At 42.3% G+C, this 21,249-nt stretch overlaps 1 protein-coding gene across 1 annotated transcript in view; it reads left to right on the plus strand.

The window, feature by feature from the left end:
- COL22A1 (collagen type XXII alpha 1 chain) overlaps nt 1-21,249 on the plus strand; it is a 214,464-nt gene that overhangs the window by 165,584 nt on the left and 27,631 nt on the right. The window contains exons 35-43 of the mRNA XM_059815813.1: nt 1,968-2,021; nt 3,600-3,653; nt 4,617-4,721; nt 5,233-5,277; nt 7,417-7,494; nt 11,424-11,459; nt 12,394-12,447; nt 20,079-20,123; nt 20,595-20,642. Coding sequence (XP_059671796.1) covers nt 1,968-2,021; nt 3,600-3,653; nt 4,617-4,721; nt 5,233-5,277; nt 7,417-7,494; nt 11,424-11,459; nt 12,394-12,447; nt 20,079-20,123; nt 20,595-20,642 — 519 coding nt within the window. The remainder of the gene's footprint in view (nt 1-1,967; nt 2,022-3,599; nt 3,654-4,616; nt 4,722-5,232; nt 5,278-7,416; nt 7,495-11,423; nt 11,460-12,393; nt 12,448-20,078; nt 20,124-20,594; nt 20,643-21,249) is intronic.

Raw genomic sequence — 21,249 nt, forward strand, 5'->3', positions numbered from 1 at the left:
ATGCCTTGCAGATTGGCAGTCCCAGGCTGCTCGGGCACAGGGCACATCCTAAGCTGCAGCTGGAAGAGTCACTGCTTGTGGGCAAACGGGCCCAGCTGCACCGAACATATCAATGCCCCAATCAGCCCAGCTCTAAATTGTGCATCTTTTGTTGGCCAAGTCTCTCCCTCTCTAACAAAATGCCCTCTTTTCTGGGTGAGGTGCCGACAGAGCTTGTTAAAGCACTGCGATATCAGCCAAGCCCAGGCAGCCAGCTGGTGCAGGGAGCTCGCTTCTCATCAGCAGCCTGAATTAGTTTTTGATCACAGTTGGTTTTAGGCTTCTTAGTCAACTCTGCTTTCTTTAATACAGGCTCATCACCAGAGGAATCATCACATACCACTTTTGGAGGCATGTGTTGTAGGGACTGCTGCTATTGTCTGACTGTGTGTTAAAGAACAGCCAAGGATTCAAGTCCCATTTTATTATTGTGAGAGGTATAAGCCCTTTGCGGCTGAATAAAAGGCCACATACTTTCTTTGCAAGCAGAGAAGGAAGACTGAAGAACTATTTGAAATAACGATTGAGAGACAGGGGGGTTGTGTCTGGGAGAAGGAGGGAATAGGAAATCCAAATGAAGCATCCTAGAGCACTGAAATGTCTTCTTCCACCTTTACGTTCGTGGTTTTCCTACTTGGGCTTGTGCTTAGACATTGTCTCTAGCAATGCTTTGACACTAAACTCTGACTGCCTGTCCCCAGTTCCCTTTCACTCTTGGTTGAAGGACCCCTTAGTCTTTTTTGGGGAGAAAAAAAAAGGCAAAAAACATCCTCCTTCTACCAAACCTATCCATTGGTTTTATTTCATTGTATAACCTGGTGGCTTGGAGGATGTTAATGATATGGAAATGCAGGCATATGCAGGCATCCTTTTTTTTTGCCATCCTTTCACAGACTGCCACTGCTCCAAATGTTTCTATTGGCTCGTAGACCAGTGACTGTAAATAACACAGAAATGAGGAAACCGTTAATTCTCGTTTAGTGAACCAAAGGCAACAGATAGACATTCACTTTGTGAAGAGCTGTGCTGTGGAAGATTTTTGTCATCTCCCAACTGTTTGCATTGTCCTTCTGCAAGATATTACTGCCCAGCCATTCCAGTAGAAGGGACTTCTCTGTGCTCTACTCCAAGTCAGACAGATTATTTCAGTCTGCTGATGCAGATGTTTATAGATAGCCTGTCTGGTTGAGCCCTAAATGGATTAGGTATGCTAATAGAAATTCTTTTCCTTACAAAGCTGTGATGACAGGTGAACCCTGGCCAGCGCAGGGTGATGAGCAACTACAGAGGTAGCATCTTCAATCTGATATGGTCAAGTATAGAGGAAAATGTTTAAATACAGCCTGGTATGCCCAAACATACATCTTTATGGGGACATACATCCTCAAATATATGTCCTTTCATGCCCCCCATGCATTTTTGGGGACAGACAGGGGCTTTCCCACCCTAGAAAGCTTTCACTTGCAGACAGAAAAGACCTGCATTTCAGAACTATAACATTCTGGATGGTTTGAGCTGCTCATCTATTTAGTGCAAAGAAGTGTTTTCAGGTTTTGTTCCCCAGAGTAGAGAAAGGTAGAATTGTCAACAAAGCATGTTTTGTTGACCTAGATTTTTATTTCAATCAACATACTCTCCTCTGTTCTTTTGATGTTTCAGAGCCAGACTTTTCTTCCTGTATCTCAGCTAGATTTAGGATTTATTTTGATGGAGGGTAATTTTAAGCTTCCAAAGAGAATCTTCATCCATCTTGTATTGTTTCATGCTTCTTTACACTACAAAGTGTTTCACAAAAATGCTATTTTTTGCTTTGTGTTTGTACAACACCTTGTCTGACATGAACCCCAATCTCACTTGGAATATCTTGTTCCTGTGGTGGTACAAGTTGTGAATTATATATGCACACACATTTCGTTTTCTTAAACCAGGGTGTGACTGGACCAGCAGGGCCCCCAGGTCCAAGAGGCTTGCCAGGAAATGTGGTATGTATGCACCAGTGTATTTGTTTTCCCATCTGTGACCCGATTTCTCCATTTAATATGTTTAGTTTTCCCTTCCGCAGGGTTTACTATCAGGTTCAAAACGCTGTGTTTCATTACACTTTTTTTATGGTTGAATTGAAAGATCTGGAAGCACCTGAGAACGGTGTATCCATGAAACATATTCTTATATTCATTTGTAGCAAGAGGGAGGCATGGAGCTGCTTCATTCCTCACCAAATTGTCAAAAGCAATTGTTGCTGCCAGCTCTTCAAGAGAAAAATTGCAATATTTGTCTTTCTGGTTTTGTTTCCTTTGCCTCATTTTCATTTGTCCTTTCCTTTTGAAAACATGCCTTCTTGATACAAAAATTGCATGGTAAACTCCTGTTTTTATTGTGAAAGAGTAGTATTTGATCCTACAATCAGAGCCTTGAAATCAATATGGTTTCCTTCTTACTTCAGAAGATGTTCGTCACCATTATTAAGATGCGCATGATACAGCTTTTCATATTCGCAAAAAAAATCTTTGGCCTAACACTACACCCTGCTCCACCAGTAATTTTCTTTCTAGTGCCTGGAGTTTCTCTGGGTTTGCACTGCAGTAAGTGAAAAACAGCAGTTAGACCCCCTGTTAGAATGTATTCAGACACAGTGGGTTAGCACAGAGGGCTCTTTAAGGCAGTGTTTGCTCCCTGGGCAATCCAAGAAATCTTAAATTGCCGTTCTACTAATTGTTAAGATACATTTGATTTAATTGTATTAATGTAGTGATTTAATTTCAAAGTGAAAGATGATATTAAAAATTAAGACCTTTTCCAATTTCATATTCCTTTAAGCAAACTTCTATACCAGTAATACCAATATATTACCTATAAAAGCTAATATAGTTGGAAATAGTTTTTACTGATGCAAAAATGAAAATAATTATCACATCCATCCTGTGAGGAGGTCAGTTCAATCTTACTGGTGCCAAGACATCATTTCACATCTTAGCATTATGGATTGGTACTCCATTTTAACTCATGTTTTGGTGAGTTGGAAGTTACAATATTTAATCTGGAGCTCTAAATCATCTATATTTTGACAAGGAATTCTTCGAGATCTGCCAAAACGTGAAAAGGATTGAAAACTGAAATAGAGGGTAAAACGAACACAGCTATGTTTTCCAATGCATAGCTTTGGAGAGCAGTAGCCATAAAAAATTAATATTGTGAGACTTTTGGCTTCTCTGATACAGAGACGATGACTGCGGGTAAGGGATTGGGAACTGCTGAGGATTTCAGAGAATGAAAAAAATAGTTATTGGTAGAAAGAGAATGCACAAATCTGGGATTAGCTCAATTTCTCCTTTTGCTGTTCAGCTCTTTTTTGTATTGAAAAAGAAAGAACTCCTTTAAGCACTCGGTACACAGCTTTTCTGTGGTGTTCTCTGGATTACAGGTTGTCTGTACTGGGAAATGTAGAAGTGATACTAATCCTTGAGATAGATTGTACTGAACCCACAGGTCTATCCATTTGCTTTAGGATTAGGTACTGACTAAAAAGAAAGTTTTAAGCTTTAAAGTTCTTTTCTCTCCAGGGTGTGCCTGGAGACCCTGGACTACCAGGGAAGGAGGGAGCAAAGGGGGAAAAGGTGAGTTTGTTCGTTCTTGGATTTGTTTCTTTTCTTCTTGGGCATTTTAAGTCACCTGGGACAGAAGCAGTCTGAACTGGGAAATGATTTCATAGGTTCGTGGACAGTTAAGACACATGGGCTCATTAGATCATCTTGTCTGACCTTCTCCATTACACATGCTGTAAGGTTTTCACCCTGTTGCAGCTTTGTAATTTACCTAATAAAACCACTGAATTACAACTGGATACAGTGAAGTCACTGCTACACATTTGTGCAATGACGATCTTCTACTGTCCTCACTGCCTGACGAGACTGGGCATTTGGTGTTTTAAATACCTTCTGTTCACCGCTGTAAATCTAAAGCTGGAAGAAAAACTGGCTTTCATGGTTAGGAAATGGAGATTTCCGCTTTCCTGATAAGCTGTTGTAACTGGACCATTAGTTCAGCTTTCCGGGGCACCCTTGCTTACCTTTTACCTGCCTTGCCTAACTGTTATGTCCCATCTCATAGCTAGGGAATGAGCTCTCTCAGGTCAGGGGTTTGTAATTTGCTCATACGTTGCACAGTGCCCAGCATGCTAGAGTCCTGATCTTTGTTTGCTGGAGTAGGAATGATTAATCAGAAACATGGCCCCATGTATGCATGGGGTTTAAAAGGGGATGCATCCCAGCCCCTTCAGTCAAATAATCTTCCAGATTACTGAGAACTGCCTCAGGGTCATGTGTGGACCAAGGCCCCTCTCATATAGCTGGTTCCCAAAACATTTTGAAGTCTCTTTTTACTTTCCTTAAGGAAAATTACAAATTCCTTGAGATTACCGAAGGAAAAGGCTTCCCATAAAAGAGGATTTCCTATGATGCCAGGAAAAATTCAGATGAGAAAGCTAGAGAAAACGCGTCTCTTTCAGTCCCAATGAAAGACCTGAGACAGGAATGGTCTTTAGTATGCTACTGAGAGCTTTGCTGGATTGTCTTCTACAGGGTGATCCTGGAAAAGAAGGAAAAGTGGGTTTACCTGGGCCAGCTGGTGAGCCAGGGCCTGCTGGAGAGCCAGGTTTGCCTGGTAAGGGTAAAGATGGAGAAGAGGTAAGTACTGCTGGCAAGCTCTGCGCTTGAGTAGTTCAATGCAAGATAGATGAGCATGACATCTGCAGGAGAATGGTAGACTTTTGGTAGAGTTAGGCTGCATTGTCACAAGTGCTTGCAGGCTGTCTACTGAAGACATGAAAGGCCTGGTTGTGCAAAATGCTGCAGATTACGGTGCTGCATCCAAAAAGGCAGAGAACTGCAGCTGTATTTCTGAACTTTAAACCCCCTTCAGTGTGCCATAGTGGCCAATGAAAATGGAGACCTCCACAAGGAGTAACTGTTGTCCTTGTGCCCAGTACAAAAATGCTTATCTTGATGGAATTTCTCTAAAAGCATTTGATTCTAGCCAAGCTAGCAGATTATTTAATTTGCTTACATGTTATCAGTAAAATATTGCCAGGACAGTGTGAGGCAAGGAGGGTGGTGGTGGGGATGCTTGCTGCCTTGACTTATCTCCAAGTCCAGGCTGCATGGTGACTTTTTTCTGGTTTTGGCTCTGTCACTTTAGGGGCAAAGAGGCCCACCAGGCTTGCCAGGACCCTTTGGACATAAGGTGAGCATGGGCTTTATTGTTCATTGTGGACTACTTCTCTCCATCACTGGAACTGGAGAAAAAGTTATGGTGAAAACATGGTCTGTTTTTCACTGGAATACAGAGTTTGTGTAACTTTCATACAGAAATGGACTTCTAGCCTTTTAGGAGGTTCTTTATTATTCCAATATGTCTATAGATGTAAATATTAAGATATGAATTAGCTGTGTTCACTTTCCCTGTTTAAAATGTCTTCCAGCATTATGTGAATTCAACGCAGACTAAGGACTAAATGCTGCACGCTTTTTTAGGGAAAATGTGACTGGGGACCCTTAATCCATACAGCAAAGAAACATTTCATAGCTAAAGGATGACCTACTCTTGAGACCGCCTGTGAGCCCCTCATAGTGCACTCCTCTGTAGCACTCATTTCCTTCACCTCTTTCCAAGGAGGATGTGAATTATTTTCCAATGGGACCTGATAGTACTGGTTTGCTCTCCTAAATTGTAGTTAAGGCAAGCAGTAGCTAGTTGATTAACTTAATGGCACTAATTTCAGCTGAAAATAATATTTATTCCCTTATAAGTACACAGCAAACAGAGAAAGGAATAAAATAGTAAAAATCTTTGCTTCTGGGAACATATGGATTGTGCTTGAATCTTCAATCAGATATGACAGAAATTGTCCTCTTTGAAATGACCATGTCCTGATCTGGATTCAAAGAATAGGATGTTGATTCTGTAAATGATATAAGTAGGAATATAGCAGTATAAGACTATATCCATCTAGGTCCCGTATTTTTGAAATAACCAAACTGCTATGAAATGTTTTCTTTTCGTTTTGCTGCATTCTGTATAAATGCATTGTAGTCTGTTGCATATATCTTTGACAGTTCAGAACACACACACACACAATAATAGACTGAGAATTAATATAAAAGTCAGAAAAAACACTAAAAGAAATCTCATGAAATATTCTATTCGATATCAACACAAGATGGTAAGAATCTTAATTGTGCATGGGAAAATACTATTGAACTTTTTGTATTGAAATTATGTTCTTGAATAGAATAACAGATAAGGGATCTGCTGGAGTGTTTGAACTAATCAGAATACATTTTCTCTCACTGTCCTTGCAGTATTGTTTCTTTGTAGTATAAGATTAGTTTAAGAAGAAAGAAAGAAAGGGAAAAAATTTAGGAGATATTGCAGGCTGAATTTTGGGTGGGCAGAATCCACGGGTAACAATTTTTCTATCATGCTTCTACATAGCTGGAAATAGTGTAATAATAAATAACATAAATAAAGTTCATTGTTATAAGTCTACTGCCAGCATGAGACCAAATGTCACAACTGCAGTACAATCCGTAAAAATCTTATTTGATTTCTCCCTATAACAAGAGAACGGACGTTAAATTTAAGCATTGCAGCTTAATTCTTTCTTAACCCTCTGTTCTACAATGTCCATTAAACAGTGTCAGGTAGTTGTCTGTGCTCTGCAGGATTTACTATTGAAAACCCTGTTTTCTGGAAGGGCGGTCTCTCCTTTTGTAGTATAGTTCTCTGGAGAGAGTGGTAGAACTGTTGAATTATTTTTTTACAAAAAATTATTCATATACTTCTCTGAGTAGGCCTACGTTGGTAAAGGAAATGAGAATGTTAAGATGTAACTAAACATCCCTAATTCTGTCTGCCCCCAATAAATAATCTCTATTTAGCAATGTTTGCAGGTTAGCCATGTACCGCAGAACACAGTGAAAGAAAAGCACATTATTGTGCTTAGTGTTTCCCCAAGCCAAGGAGCGTGCCTAATACCCTGCAGGCAATTGCAAATGACGGAAATTGGATGCTGTGCACTAAAATAAAATAAAATACTTGTAGAGGCTGTGTTCCCGCTCAGCTAGGTGATGGGGTACACACTGACGTTGTGAGTGCTCGCAGAGGTGGGCTGGGGCTCGTGTGGAGGAAAGGGGCAGTTTTCTTGGCATGACATGTCAGTAACTGTGCCATATCCCCACGCTGCCACAACCTGATACCGTTCCTCCGTGGGCAGGATCAGGTCAGGATGTACCAGTGTTACGTCATGGTGTAAAACCTGATTGCATTTCAGCACATTTTCTCAACAGTGCACCAAACCTTTAACTTCTTCCTTTGTTTCAGGGTGAGAGGGGAGCTCCTGGCCTCCCTGGACAGCCGGGAGACAGAGGCGTGCCAGGAATTGGGCTGGCTGGACCCCCTGTAAGTAGCAGGTCCTGCTGCAACCTGTAACAAGGCACAAACTTACCCATCGCCATCTGGGGAATGCGTTGCCAGTGCTCAGCTGTGCCAGGAGCCTGTAGGACATTTTATCCTCCGAAGATACAAACCGCAAACTTGTCCCGAGGCTGCCATTTGTGGCTCAGATGTCTTCATGTCTGTTGTAAGGGCTCTTGATGAATTTAGTTTTAGTTGAAAGAGAAGGCAGTAAAGTGCTATAGGAGTGATTGATATCACTGGCTGTTGCTTGTGACTTTCCTGCATCGTCTTGACACATTGGCTGTGGATGTGAGTTGAGATCTGTGCTAAGCCAGCAGGACTGGTCTGCTGGGGAGATGTAACCCTGCTGTCACCCCATTAGAAGGGATGAATGTGACACACATGCCTGTTATCAGTGACACACATGCCTGTTATCAGTGACACACATGCCTATATCAGTGACATAGTCAGCGCTCTGATAGGGAAACACAAAAAAAAAATTACTTTGCTGCTTTCCAAGAATGCCATCGTCCCCATAATTTCCCACAAAGGTTTAGTTGCACCTCATCCAGCTCTACCCTCACCTCCTGCAGTCGGTGTTGAAGGTATACCCTTACTGGTGGTCCACAAGGTGTATCGGGGATTCTGCTCCGTAAAGTTTGGATTTTCATATCATTGGGGCTCGATCATTCCAATACTTGGCATGTACAACCCCTCTTGAGATGAGGAGGATTTGGGAGCACTCTGACTGTAGACCTGCTCGGAGTCCTCCAGATATGCACTGAATTTGCGAGTGAAATACACTTAGGAGGAAGCAAACTTTATTCCTAGCTGTAATTGCTGGAGGACATCTGAGACCTTGCATTCTTTTGCAACCCCATTGCAACATGCCATGACACTGTACCAATCACAGTCAATGTTTTCATGCTCTGGTTATCTAGATATATTTCCCAGTTAGTACAGGAAATTACCCTGAAATGATAACTCATACTGCTGTCTAGTACTGGTTGACGAATCCAGCTTTCTGAGGTATTTCCACTTAATATTTGCTTTTACCACGCTGAATACTATGTAAGGTAAAGCAGACTGGGTCAGTCATGTTTCACACTGTGGCTGTGTCATGGCCTTCATGGTCCTGACAGTGTTACCGATGATTGAAGATTTGCTGGGTGTTATTTGTTATGATTTATCTAAGGAACAGTGATGTTCTTGCATTTCTTAATGTTCAGTCATTAATATTAAAATTAAAATTAGCAAATGAGCATCTGGCTTGTTTGAAAGTCACTAGGCTGCGGCTAGTTTTTAATTACTGATTTTTAGATTCAGTACAAGGGTAGATGAGTTCACTTCTGCATCCTGATGTACACCAAATGACAAAGTTATTCTTCACTGGGGCTTTAGCATCTGCCTATCTGTGAACACAAATGACTAAGAACTTGACTCTAAATGTAGATATCCCTTGTCTCACACCAGAAGATTACTTTTTCCTGTGTCATCATTGTTTGACCACTGTCAGGATGAGTAGCCACCTACATATCACACTATTCCCAATGTTTTGTTTTTATTTATTTAATCTGCTTCACTAAATACTTTTTTTTAACAACTATTATGATGGTTTTCTTCACGGTAGATTCATCATAACCTCAGCTCCAGTGCAAAGACTCTGGAATTTGAAAAGCATTGTATAACCTTGAATCCATCAGGCTTTCAGAAAGACTGAGTCCCATGGAAAAAAAATAGAATAAACTCAGTGGAGCTGCTTCAGTGCATATTACATGCTGAATTAAAAGTGTCAGCCTGTACCCTTTTTAGCAATGTGACAAAATTGTATGTATAATACTTTCAGCTTCAGAGCTGGGAGCCAGCAACTCTTTTTAATTGGAGTCCTGTCCTCACCCTGTTTCATCCTGTGCCCTTAACCTCTCTTGGGCTTTGCGCCCTACATAAAAGGTATACATAGATGAGGATTTTTTTACTTTGTCTGCTAAAGGGTTGAGTTATTATTTATGTAACACTGAGCTGTAAACTGAATATTAGCAGAGTGTGCTCTTCCCAATAAGCAGAAGAGGGGACTGCTTGGAGAAACGGGATGAATTCACATGTTTATGCTGAAGTTGCCTAATGGATGCATGTGCTGCATAAGTAGAAGGCTTTTGCTCTTGTTCTGCCTTGCCCTATTCATATTACTATGGGCTCAGAATTATGTATTTAGCCTTTGCTTGAGCAGAGCATTAAGGCGTGTTGCATGGAGGACTGTATGGGGATTAGTGAATTAATGTGCCTGAAATAGAAACCAAAGGGAGAGGAGTCATAGTGTGAACCAATTTATTCAAACACAGCCCCAGAATTGAGAGGTCAAGCCTTGTTTTGGATGTGTTTGGAATGCCAGATTGATTCATCCATGATGGATATGGGTACTGCATCACTTCTCTAGTGTTTCTATACAAATGGATACCTTCTAGTGGCTCACTCTGGTGCAACTCTACTCAGTTGCACGTTTTTAAGTTACATCCCCAAACGAATAGCTTACGCAAGCCCACTGGACTCCCTGCTTTGACCTCATTTAAAGAGCACGCAGGTCCCGTGGGATGCTGAATACAGTGGTCTTCAGGACCTAGGGGAATTGTCCTGTCGCAGCCTGACAGATGCAAGGGTGTTGTGGTTCTGTGTCCCTAGGTCCAACCAGTAGCGAGGCTGAGCACATATTGCCAATGGGCGTATGCATATGCAATGCACACGCATGTGACCACACAGACCAATGCACAGAATAATGCCTTTATCAATACTCATATAAACCTAAACAGCACTCTCAGAAACATGAGCAAGAATGTCTTGATCCCACTCCTCCTCTCTGGCTGACAAGGTTTGAAGGCCATTGTTGGAATATATACATGAAATGTGGATCTTACCAGCAGCTGGTCTTGGACACCTACTCTGCCCGGTACCCAGGCCTCTGTGCCCCAGTGTCCTCGAGTTGCTGGCACCCAGACCTGTGAGCCCCATGGGTTCACAGCCTCACAACCCAGCTGCTGGCACCCAACTCCAGAGGAGGGCGACCAAGATGGTGAAAGGTCTCGAGGGCAAGACTTATGAAGAGTGGCTGAGCTCACTTGGTTTGTTCAGCTTGGAGAAGAGAAGCCTGAGGGGTGACCTCACCTCAGTCTACACCTTCCTCAAGGAGGGCAGCACAGGTGGAGGTGCTGATCTCCTCTCCGGTGACCAGCAATAGGACACGAGGAAATGGAAGGAGGCTGCATCAGGGGAAGTTCAGATTGGACATTAGGAAAAGGTTCTTCACTGAGAGGGTGGTCAGTCATGGAACAGGTTCCCCAGGGAACTGGTCATGGCACCAAGCCTGTCAGAGTTCAAGGAGTGTCTGGATGATGCTGTTAGTCATATCACAGAATCATTAAGGTTGGAAAAGACCTGTAAGATCATCAAGTCCAACCATCAACCCAACACCACCATGCCCACTAAACCATATGGTTTAGTTTTAGGTGGTCCTGCGAGGAGCAGGGAGTTGGACCTCATGGGTCCCTTCCAACTTGAGGTATTCTATGATTCCATGATTCTATGACAGTGATGATGAAGTGCAGGGTTCAGTCAGACAAGCATCATGTTAGCATACAGCTGACCCCTCTGGTCCCTTTTTCTCTTTTTTTCTCACACTTTTTCCTCCATGATCCACCTAAATTTCTTCCTTACTCTGCCTTTGATCCTTCCCCTAAATATCCTGCTGTGAGTATTGCACATTCCAACAATGTCTGTATGAGCAGCCTGTCAGACTTGTTCCTTTTCCTCACCCTTCCTTCTCCAATTTTTGTTATCTTGGTGCTTCAGGACCCACCCTGATCAGCCAAGGCGGGGGGGGGGGGTGGGTGTGTGTGTGTTAATTTTAAGTGTTTTGATTGCTGTGTCTTTTCTGTTTGCAGGGCCCTGCGGGACCTCCAGGAGACAAAGGGTCATTGGTACAGTATGTCTTTCTAACTACACCCAGGTTTTATGGGGAGGGCACAACCACATTAATTGTGTTTCTACCAGTGATTTCATGAAAGCATGTTTCATTAGTTTCTTTTTGCCCAAGGATGGTAGGGTCACAGGGTGGCTGACGCTCCAAAGGAGACTTCTCTTGTGCATTACCAGCTACTCGTCTGCTATATTAAGTTGTGAGAAAGAGTTGATTGAGACTCTTGACATGATGACAACTTTTCCTTACCTGTCAATAGTCCTACAAAAGAAAGAATGAGTCACTTATTTAACCCTTCATTCAAAAAAGTATTTCAAAGCACATAATTCAAGGCACACTGCTATGCCTTATAGCCAAGGCCTCAACGGTTTAAAAGAAACCATTTTTAAGCATTTTTCTTGCTTAAATCTTACAGGAAACCCCTGCATTTCAGTATTCACCAACACACCTAGTTCCTCAATATGCAGTTTTACAAAGATGCAATCCATTGGCATGAAACAAATAAGTGCATACTGTGATCTCAGTTTACACTGGCATGAATTTCCAGCACCACAGGCAGTCCTACCTGGTGTACTAGCTTTGCACTGAGGAGCTGGACCTTCTTTTCTCCTCTACAGTCCTGTGCTCACTCATATTTTCTCCTTGTTCATAAACTTACCTGCCTGTAAAGAGTCATCATTACCTTTCCAACCAAGGTATGTGAGGCTTGACTTTAGTGATGCATGTAGAGTCCCTTGAGGCACAGAAATGACTGATACTGTATCAGTGCAATGTGAGATTTAGGGTTTTTTTTTCTTAAACGCTCTCATAATTGTTTAAGGGCTACTTAATTTTTTTCCCAATAACCATTGGGTTGAGAATTTCTTCTTTTCAGCTAAGATGCATCTGATAAGCGCTGTTCACGTTAGTGGGTTTGTCTGTTCTCTCACTACCAGGGTCCCCGCGGTGTGCCTGGTATCCCTGGACCACAGGGACCTCCTGGCCACGATGTAAGTAAAATAAAAGTGTAAGTGCTCAATAAATTTGCCAATGCTCAAATCTAATTTCCCTAAAAATTGTGCTCATACTCAACTGCAGTCACTGAGTGTTACTAGGATGGTCCAAGGGAGATGATTTGGCGAAGTGGAGCTCTTACATGTTAGGATGTTGGGGAAAAAAAATTAGGCTAAGGAGTAACCTCTCAAAGAAAGTGGTGGACTTTACCACTGAGCCATTTTAAAATGGCACTGGAGAAAGGACTTGGCAGCATGCACTGGGGAATGATCGCACACTGGAAAAGGATGGTTGTTAAGCTGTCTAGGAACTTCTTAGCAGCTGCTGAAATAAGTAACCTGTAATATTTCTATGAAAACAAGGCCACAGCTGTTAAAAAGCTCTTTCTGAGTTCATTTTGCTGCTGCTGCTGTGCATGAGAGATGACATTTTAACCTCTTGGTGCATTGTCCTCACTCCTGCCGTCTCATTGGGTGAGTCATGGAGCTGAAGAATAGAGAGAAAGGTGGCAGACTCCCAGCTGGAGAGCTGATCCCTCTTGTTGCCTGGCTTTGTTGCAGTGTTGAATCAGAAAGAGGAGAGGTTTTTTTTCACTGCTGGTCAGCCACTTCTGTCGTGTGGAAACCAGTCCTGGAGGAAAACCAGCAAGGGGGCTCTGAAGATTTTGAAAGGCTTGATCTTTGGTTTTGTGCCTGTTGAGGGAACGCTGTGGGCAGGGGGCAGTGGCCTTCTGTTACTCTACGCTTCAGCGCTGCCTTATGATGCTGTCGTGTCTGAAATGGCTACCAGTTTTCATGAAGTCCACGGCAAGTGATTTTCAATGCTCATGTAGCTTTATTGATGTACATCATCTGGCCTAAACGTTATACTTTCCTATGGGATGGGTCTCCTTTCCTCCTGCAGCATTTGGAGAAGAAGGTTTGGTTTTCTTCCCACCTACTTTGCCACAAGACAAACGATTATGGCCAGGGTATTCCTCCACAGTCCATGATAGTAGAAAAGATCCTTTGCCTCCATCACTCTGTGTCCCTGAGCAGCCACGGTTTCGGGATTTATTGTGTCCTGCTGACTGCCCTTAGAGGTTCTCACCTTATCTCAGATGTTTGAGATTTTAAACCTAGAGGTTTTAAACAGGAGATACTATAGATGGGTTTATTACAACTGTATCGTGTGAGGAGAGGGCTGGGGCCAGCTTTTCTGAGTGTTTTCTGGCTGTACTCAGATCAGCGTTGACTGGTCAGCTCTTGGGGAGGCAATACTTTACATCGTTCCTTTTCCCCACAGAAAATTACCCAAACCGAACCGTTCCTCATGGTACTTATAAAACACGTCCTCTACTACACTAATTGTTTTAATTGCACTCCATATGTCTTCTAGGAGGTCTCTGTATTCTGGTTGATCACCTATTAAGCAATTCTACCTGGGTTTCAGGAAGTGTAAATGTAACTACAGGGCACATTCTAACATTTCTTGGTATAACAGCAGGGATACATATTTTGACAAGATCATGCATTTGCGGTTTCTTGATCACTTTCATTTATGACTAGTACAAAGGATTTCTTGTTCTGTTTTTGCACTCTTGTATATCCATACAATTCCTGTATTCTTTGAAGCATGCCCATTTTTGTACTCAGTTAGGAAAGCTCCAATTTGAATTGCTAGTACGAATTTGCCATGTAATTCCCAAGCCATTCAGTGGCAATAGCCTTAATGACTTGCCTCCATGTCTTGTCTTTTGCTGTGGACTTTGCAGATATATTCCATGTTTTTTCTGAGACTGAATAATTCTTTTAAATCGCATTTACATACATTAGGTTATTCTCTGCATTATTTTTCCAGTTACAGACTCATCAGATGCTCTTGGAAGTGTGTCTGCTATAAGTTGCTCTATTCCCTGATATTGCTAAATCAGATTTACAGTTGTATTTGGAGAGATGGAAGAGTCAATACTTCTTTTGCAATAGCTTTGGCCAGTATTATCTCCCATAGATTAACAGATTGCTGTTTTTTACATGACTACCTTCTAGCTTCTTTCTAGTGCCCTAAAAACATGTGCCATATTTTTTGCCATAGCACTGCCCAAGGTCACCTTTTGAAATACCTGTTGGCAACTTGATCAAATATCAAGAATTCTCAGGACAGTGTCTTGTTTTATTGAAATTTAGGTGTTGGAAATCCTTGTCCAGGTTTACAGTACAGTCATGCCAGTTGGCTTTGTTCTGTTACTGTTAGCAAAAGGCTTGCTGTTTATTTGTATGAAGTGTCCTCTAGAGTTCACTGTGCCCATGAATCCCTACAGAATCTCTTCTGAGACAAAACTGGGACATGTTGTCTTTGTCCCATGTACGTTATTTTCTTGTCTTTAAATTTGCATTTTTTTCTGATTAACTAAAGCTCCAATTCTTAAAGTCTGAAAAGTGCTTTCTGTAGGCTTTTTTGTATTCTTTGATTTTCCCTGTAGCAGGACTAATTTGCTCCATAACGGTACTACTACATATCGTGCCTGCTTTCATGCCCTCAATTACTTCGAATATTACTTGCATTTGCTTTTGGAAAGAAAAATCCAAATCACATTTTCCATTGGCAGTATTCCTGTATCGAGCACTAAAAAAGTGTAGCCTTAAGTAGTTTCTTCAGAGATATTGGCCAAATCTATCTCATATTCTGAGAGCTGCAAAAACTAATGCTACATGTTAAGTAATGTTACGTGCATGGCCACCTCCTCCAGCTGCTCCAGACCAGCTCCCTCCTGCCCAGCCTCTGGTGTCCAGGACCTGGGGTCTCTGCCCAGGCTGAGGGATGCGTCTACTCCTTTCCCATTTGCAGGTTCAACCAGTAACGAAGCTGCGCATGAATCCCAGAAACACAGACATGGACACACAGACACAGAGGACACTGACGCAGCTGGTCACACAGATTGCCACAGACAAGGTGTTACTTTCAACAGCACTTACATACAGGACTCACACACAGCATAAACACATCCAGCCAGGTCTCCTCCTTCTCTTGGGCTGGCAGAGACAGCAGGTCACTAGTGGTGGCACAGACACACCGCTCTCTAGGTTCACAAGAACACACATATTTGCAGATGTCTCACACATCAGCACAGACCCTCTGTCCGCCTGGCACTGCTGCCTGGATCCCGGACCCCCTCACCCACCCCACGGGTCCCCTACTTGCCAGCTGGTCCAGCCCGATGCTCGCTGCAAACGCACATGCATTCACACTCTCATCCCTCGTGCACTCTACACTTGTTCACCCTGTGCGTATCGGCGCAGACCCCCCACCTGCCTGGTACCTCGGCCCAGACCCGAGGTCCCCCTGCTTGCCAGCTGGTCCAGCTTGACGTTTGCTAGTGAATACACACGCAACCCCCCATGCACACCAGGACTGGGGTAGAGACAGATACTCACCCCCCCCAGCAGCCGGCACCAGGCACATGGGCTGTGACCCGCGGTCCCACCTCCCCTTCATGTCCCCTCATGGGTTTGCACAGCTCTATCAATTCCCATTCCCCTCCCAGTTCAGGGTCCCCCTGGTTTACAATCTTATCACTTGCAAAGTCCAGGTTGATCTTCCTGGAAGTGCAGCCTGTGTTTTTTTGATAGCCCATCAATTAGTGTGAGTGGTGAGGTTATTTTTCTCATCAGGTCTGTGTGTTGGTATATTTTATTTCTGATTTCCTCCTTTTCCCTTAGTTTCCAAATTGACAAGGTCCCAGATCAGATAACCTTGCTGGAATAGACATTCCCACACTCCCACTTGCTCTCATCAATTAGCGTGACTGACCAGGTTTGGTTCCCATCCCTGCCTCCTTTATCATTTGTCGGTCAGGTTTGTGTCCCTGTATGTTCTTGTTTATGGCTTCCTCCTTATTGTCCCCTGTTGCATTGAAAAAGGTCCTTGACCAGATATCCCTACAGGAGAAGACACTTTCCTGCCATATATCCATCCGTACACTACACATTTCTCAGGAAGCATCCACACTCCTCTGCCTGTCTGCTGGGAGATAAAATGTTTCTTAGATTAGAAAACAATCTGAATGAGACATTCTCTTGTCCTACTATTAGTAGTGAGGGCACCCATTTAATAGGCTCTTTCTGTATTTTGGTTATGATAATTTTAATTAACATAAACATTGAATTAATAACTTTTTAATTATGTTAATTATTTCTGATAACTGAGTTCCAGTATTGCCGGGAAGTTAATCTTCCCCTGCATTTATTTTCATAATTACAAAACCTTTGTGGATGCATACATTACTGCCATCGGATCTGAAAAGCAGAGTTTTCTGTTCTGGGGTTGGTTTTCCCATACAGCTAGAAGGGCAGTTCCAAGGAGCCTTGGTGTTTGTTTTAGGGTACATACACCCCAAACCAGAGTGCACTTATTAAACCTCCTATTGGCTTTTTAATTCCTGGAACCTATAACCTATTTAAGCTATTGCATGTCATGTTTAATTTTCAGTCTTGTTATAGTACTACCCCACCATAAGCCTGTGCGACTGTCTTCCTTATATATTTTCTCTTTCTTTTATTTTCACGTACATCACGTACCTGAGCATCATTTTTCAGCATGTCGTCGGCACAGCTGCCATCAGTTCCCAGTTAGAGACCGTTCCTGTGTGTCAGATTTTGCAGGCTGATAGAGTACTCTGCATCATACCTCCTCCTTGCTGACATCTTCTTCCTGCCCTGGTGTGCTTTACCATTCTTATTGGAGATTCGACTTTGTGCCAGCCACTGTTGGCTACAAACTCCTCAAAGTGTTCAAGCTTTTCCAATGGTGGTTGTTATTTAGGTCTGTGCATATTCCCACACCGCATTAGCAGTGCTTCTTTCCAGTGCCATGCAGTTTTTGGGGCAGACTCTTTTACGTTCTTTTTTTCTTTTCTGGCTTTCTCTTTCCCAATTTCCTCCCCTGTTAGTCAGCTTGTCAGATGCAGTTATACTCTCCGTGCCTTCCTTCTAGCGTTTTCATTCTGCTTTCCCCTTGTTGTCAGCCTTTTCTAACTCTAGGCCTTTATAGTCCAGCAATCTTTCCTCTACTTTGGACTCTGCTTCCAGTTGCCTGTTCTCTGATAATGCAACATGCTGAAGTGCCATCATCCTGCATCTGGTTTGTTTGTTTCAGCTCAGAGAAGCGTTCTTCAAAGGACAGTCTCTTTTTGCAGTCTCGTACCTTTGAACTGTTTGACTTTTCCTGGGGATGCAGTGGTTTTCACATTTGTTAGCCATGACACATCATAGCTTAATTTCTTATCCTGGCTTAAAGACATCACCAGCTACAAATCACCAGCTCAAGAAAATAGGTCCATCCTTTTTTGTCACAAGGCAATCTGATATCACGTGGATATCACAGCCACGCATAAGTCTTTCCCAGGATTTCAGTTTTGGTCACTCCCTTCTTGTGTGTCTTCTCTCATAAATAAGAAGTCTTTTCCTGTATTCTTCTTTAAATAAATCTTCTTTAAATGCTCAAATTCCACTGCTAGTACCATGTCATGTTTCAGATCCCTAAGCAAAAGGCTGTCAGCAAGCCCTATGGTAGAACTAGGTTATGGCTACGTTAATAGTCAGCATGAAAGACAGTTCTGCGTTGTCTTTTCTGTGTTGCTTTCTGATCCAGGATGATTCTCATGGCTCAAGTCTTTGCTTTGCATTGCACTCCTTAAAGCAAGTGCTGTGTGAGTCTTCCTGAAAAGAGCAGATCTGGGAATATAAGACCTGTGTAATCGTTATTTAGGCAACCCTCTTCCCACTTGCAGAAGTGGTTGAGAACTACAGTGGAGAAGATGCCAAAAGCATGACCTGACGATTAGCATCTGTGAAAGAGAAGGGACTTTGGGAACATCCCACAATCTTCTAACAACCACATTGCTGCTCTGTGGAAGAAGCAAAACTATAAATGGTTATAATGTTTCCTCATGTTTACTCAATTCCCCAGAAAGACATTTGCGGGGAATTATGAGCTAAGAATTTCCTTCACACCTTATCTTCTCTTGGTTCTCACCTGCAGAAGGTTTAGTTCCTTGGGAAACAAGCTTTCATCCATGGATTGTTTAATATTCATCTCTCAGAAAGTCAAGGTAACTGAAGGGTTGTTGTTCACCTAGAAGTGTTTAATGTGGGCATAGAAAAAGAACAATCAATATATTTTCCCATCTTCTCTCTCCTCTAGCAAGAGGTATGGAATTTAAGTTATAAGTGAGATACCAAGACGAAATTCAGATTTGCTCGAGAGCTATAATTACGGTGTAGTGGGGTATCACGACTTTGCCTGTGTGCACACACAGTGCACTTAAGTCATTAATCCCCAGGTAGCCAAGTAATTCTCCATCTGGTTGTCTGCATAAATAACACAATGAACTGACTGGAGACGATGGACCAACCTGAGACAAGGTGATTGACAGAACGCCTAGTCCCCTTCCTGACAAAGCATTTGACCAATTTTTAAAGGAGCTTTCCAGGTTGAAATTTTGGATAGTCTCAGAGAGTCCCCTAGGTAGCTCCTGCTGAGCCTAGACTGATTGAAACCCATTACTTGTATCTTCAGTGTGTTGATTAACATCCTGGGTGGAGGATCTGGCACCATCCCAGAGACCTCTCCAGGTGGGTCCTGGGAATCAACCAAACTGAACACAGATAAGATGCTTTTAAATGGTCAGTAGAACCTCTTCCTGCAGATGCAAAACTGGTCATGTAGGACAGCCTTTTTTATGTGATCAATATGGATAGAATGTGTATATGCTTGAGTGATGACACAGGGTGACAGTCCAGCTGGATACAGGAATTTAGCAGAGAATGGTTTTGGGAAATCTCACCCAGTCCAACTTAAAACGCCACTGCAAGGATCCTTGCAATGCAGATTTCTGTCACCATCTGAACAGTGACCAACTGTCCCGTTCAAAAGATTTGTTTTTCCATGTGAGAATTACTTTATGCAAAGATTAAAAAATATTCTTTAGTTTTGGTTTGGTTGTTTGTTGTTGTTTTTTTTTTTTAACTAACTAATGACTTACTAATGACAGGCAAGAGATGCCCGTTGGGAGGAGGGGATCCCTTTTTCAAACTATGACTTCCTGGACCTTAAATTCTAAGGATGCTGGTCATTTCTATGCCTTCGTCTCATGGAAACTGATACCAATACACCCCCACAAACAAATAAACAAACAAAAAGGCTCATTGCTATTTCAGGTGCAAGGGACCTGTTTGCAAGGCTTGTGCGAAGCAAGGTCTTGATTTTGCATGTTACAAGTATCTTCAGGGATTTAAAGCTTCATCCTTCACACTATTGCAGTTCAGTGTTTCCTGTGACCAGTAGACAAGCTAAAGCAATTTCAGTCTTTGTGTCACTCAAATGAATTTAACAAGGTCACATGGTAGATAAGTGAGATTTAGAAGAGGTTCAGAGGACATGATTAAGAGATGGCAAAAAATTGAGAGGGACAACTTTTAAAGTTGCAGATATTTAAAGGAGTTTACTGTTTGCCACATACAAGGAGCAGTGGTGCTCAGTAGCAGAAAATAGAAATGTGTGCTAGTCCAGAGCAGTCAACAGAGTGTGGGAGCAACCAGGGGGTTATTGTATGATAATGTCACAAATTTTTCTTTCTCTTGATCTGCAGGGTCTACCTGGAAATCCAGGGGAAAGGGGACCTCCTGGAAAACCGGTATGTAACTTCACTTCTGTATTACATCTTCCTTTTAACTCAGTTTCCACCTGTACACCTTACCTCAGAAGTGTAGTTCAGTGCATTTCCACTGCTGCTTTTCCCAGCAGAGCAACTGGAAAAACACTAAGAACTATTAAGGAGTTATGATAAAAATATCTGTGATGGCTTTGGAACAGTATGAAAATAACTGGATATCCTGCATGCAAATAAAAGCCAAAATTTTAAAGGCAATTTCTTAGCACCGCTATGCAGTACCCTCGGCAAGAACTGCATTTCCTATACATGAAGAGTTCAGCTCATCTCAGGTGTGATGAAGTGTATTGATAATGTAGGACAGTAAGTATGTGTTTAGCCCAGTGAGTCCTGGGCAGGGCAAGGGAAAGAAAGTCCATAAGCATGTTCAGAAAAATTTCTTATACCTTCATGTCTTTTAAAATTGCCTGAGATAATGAATTTCTCATTCCACAGGGTTCTTCACCCCTGCTCTCTCCAGAGGACATAAATCTCTTAGTAAAGGTAATCAGCCTTTGAAGATGGAGGGAGTATATCTGTATGTTTGATTCAAACCTGACTGACGCTCTGTGATGGGAAAGTATATGAGCTACAAGTGCAAAAGGTCCCTTTAAACACTCTGTCAGAGCTTGAAACTTTCAGGTCTCCTACTTGCACTGGTGTTGGAACACTAGAGCACACGTTGGAGAACAAAATCCAATGCCTTTTGTCTGTCCCCAGCAGTGGCATGACCTACAAAGATCTTTATAACATGGTGTATGTTACAAAAGCTCTGAGACTTTTTCAGCTCTTTCGGAGGCATGCGTTCCCAAGGAGAAATAAACACTGTCAAGTTGTATTACCTAAAACAGAAAATGGAAACAATTTTAATAAAATGTCTTGATTTTTCATGTATAACTTCAACAGTGACTGTAGTAGGTTCAAACTGTGGGTGCAAAGTCATTTTGCATAGTGCATCTAAAAGGATGCAGGTAATTAACCCCAGATGCACTCATGTTTCAAAAGTGATGATCTGTCTGTCTGCTTTTACTCTCCATTTAGAGACTTGTCTGGGAAATGGGTCAGTATTTGATAGGTGTTGACTGTAAAATCTTTACAGATTTACATGGGC

The sequence above is a fragment of the Gavia stellata genome, chromosome 3 (assembly GCF_030936135.1).
Source record: "Gavia stellata isolate bGavSte3 chromosome 3, bGavSte3.hap2, whole genome shotgun sequence".
Taxonomy (NCBI): domain Eukaryota; kingdom Metazoa; phylum Chordata; class Aves; order Gaviiformes; family Gaviidae; genus Gavia; species Gavia stellata.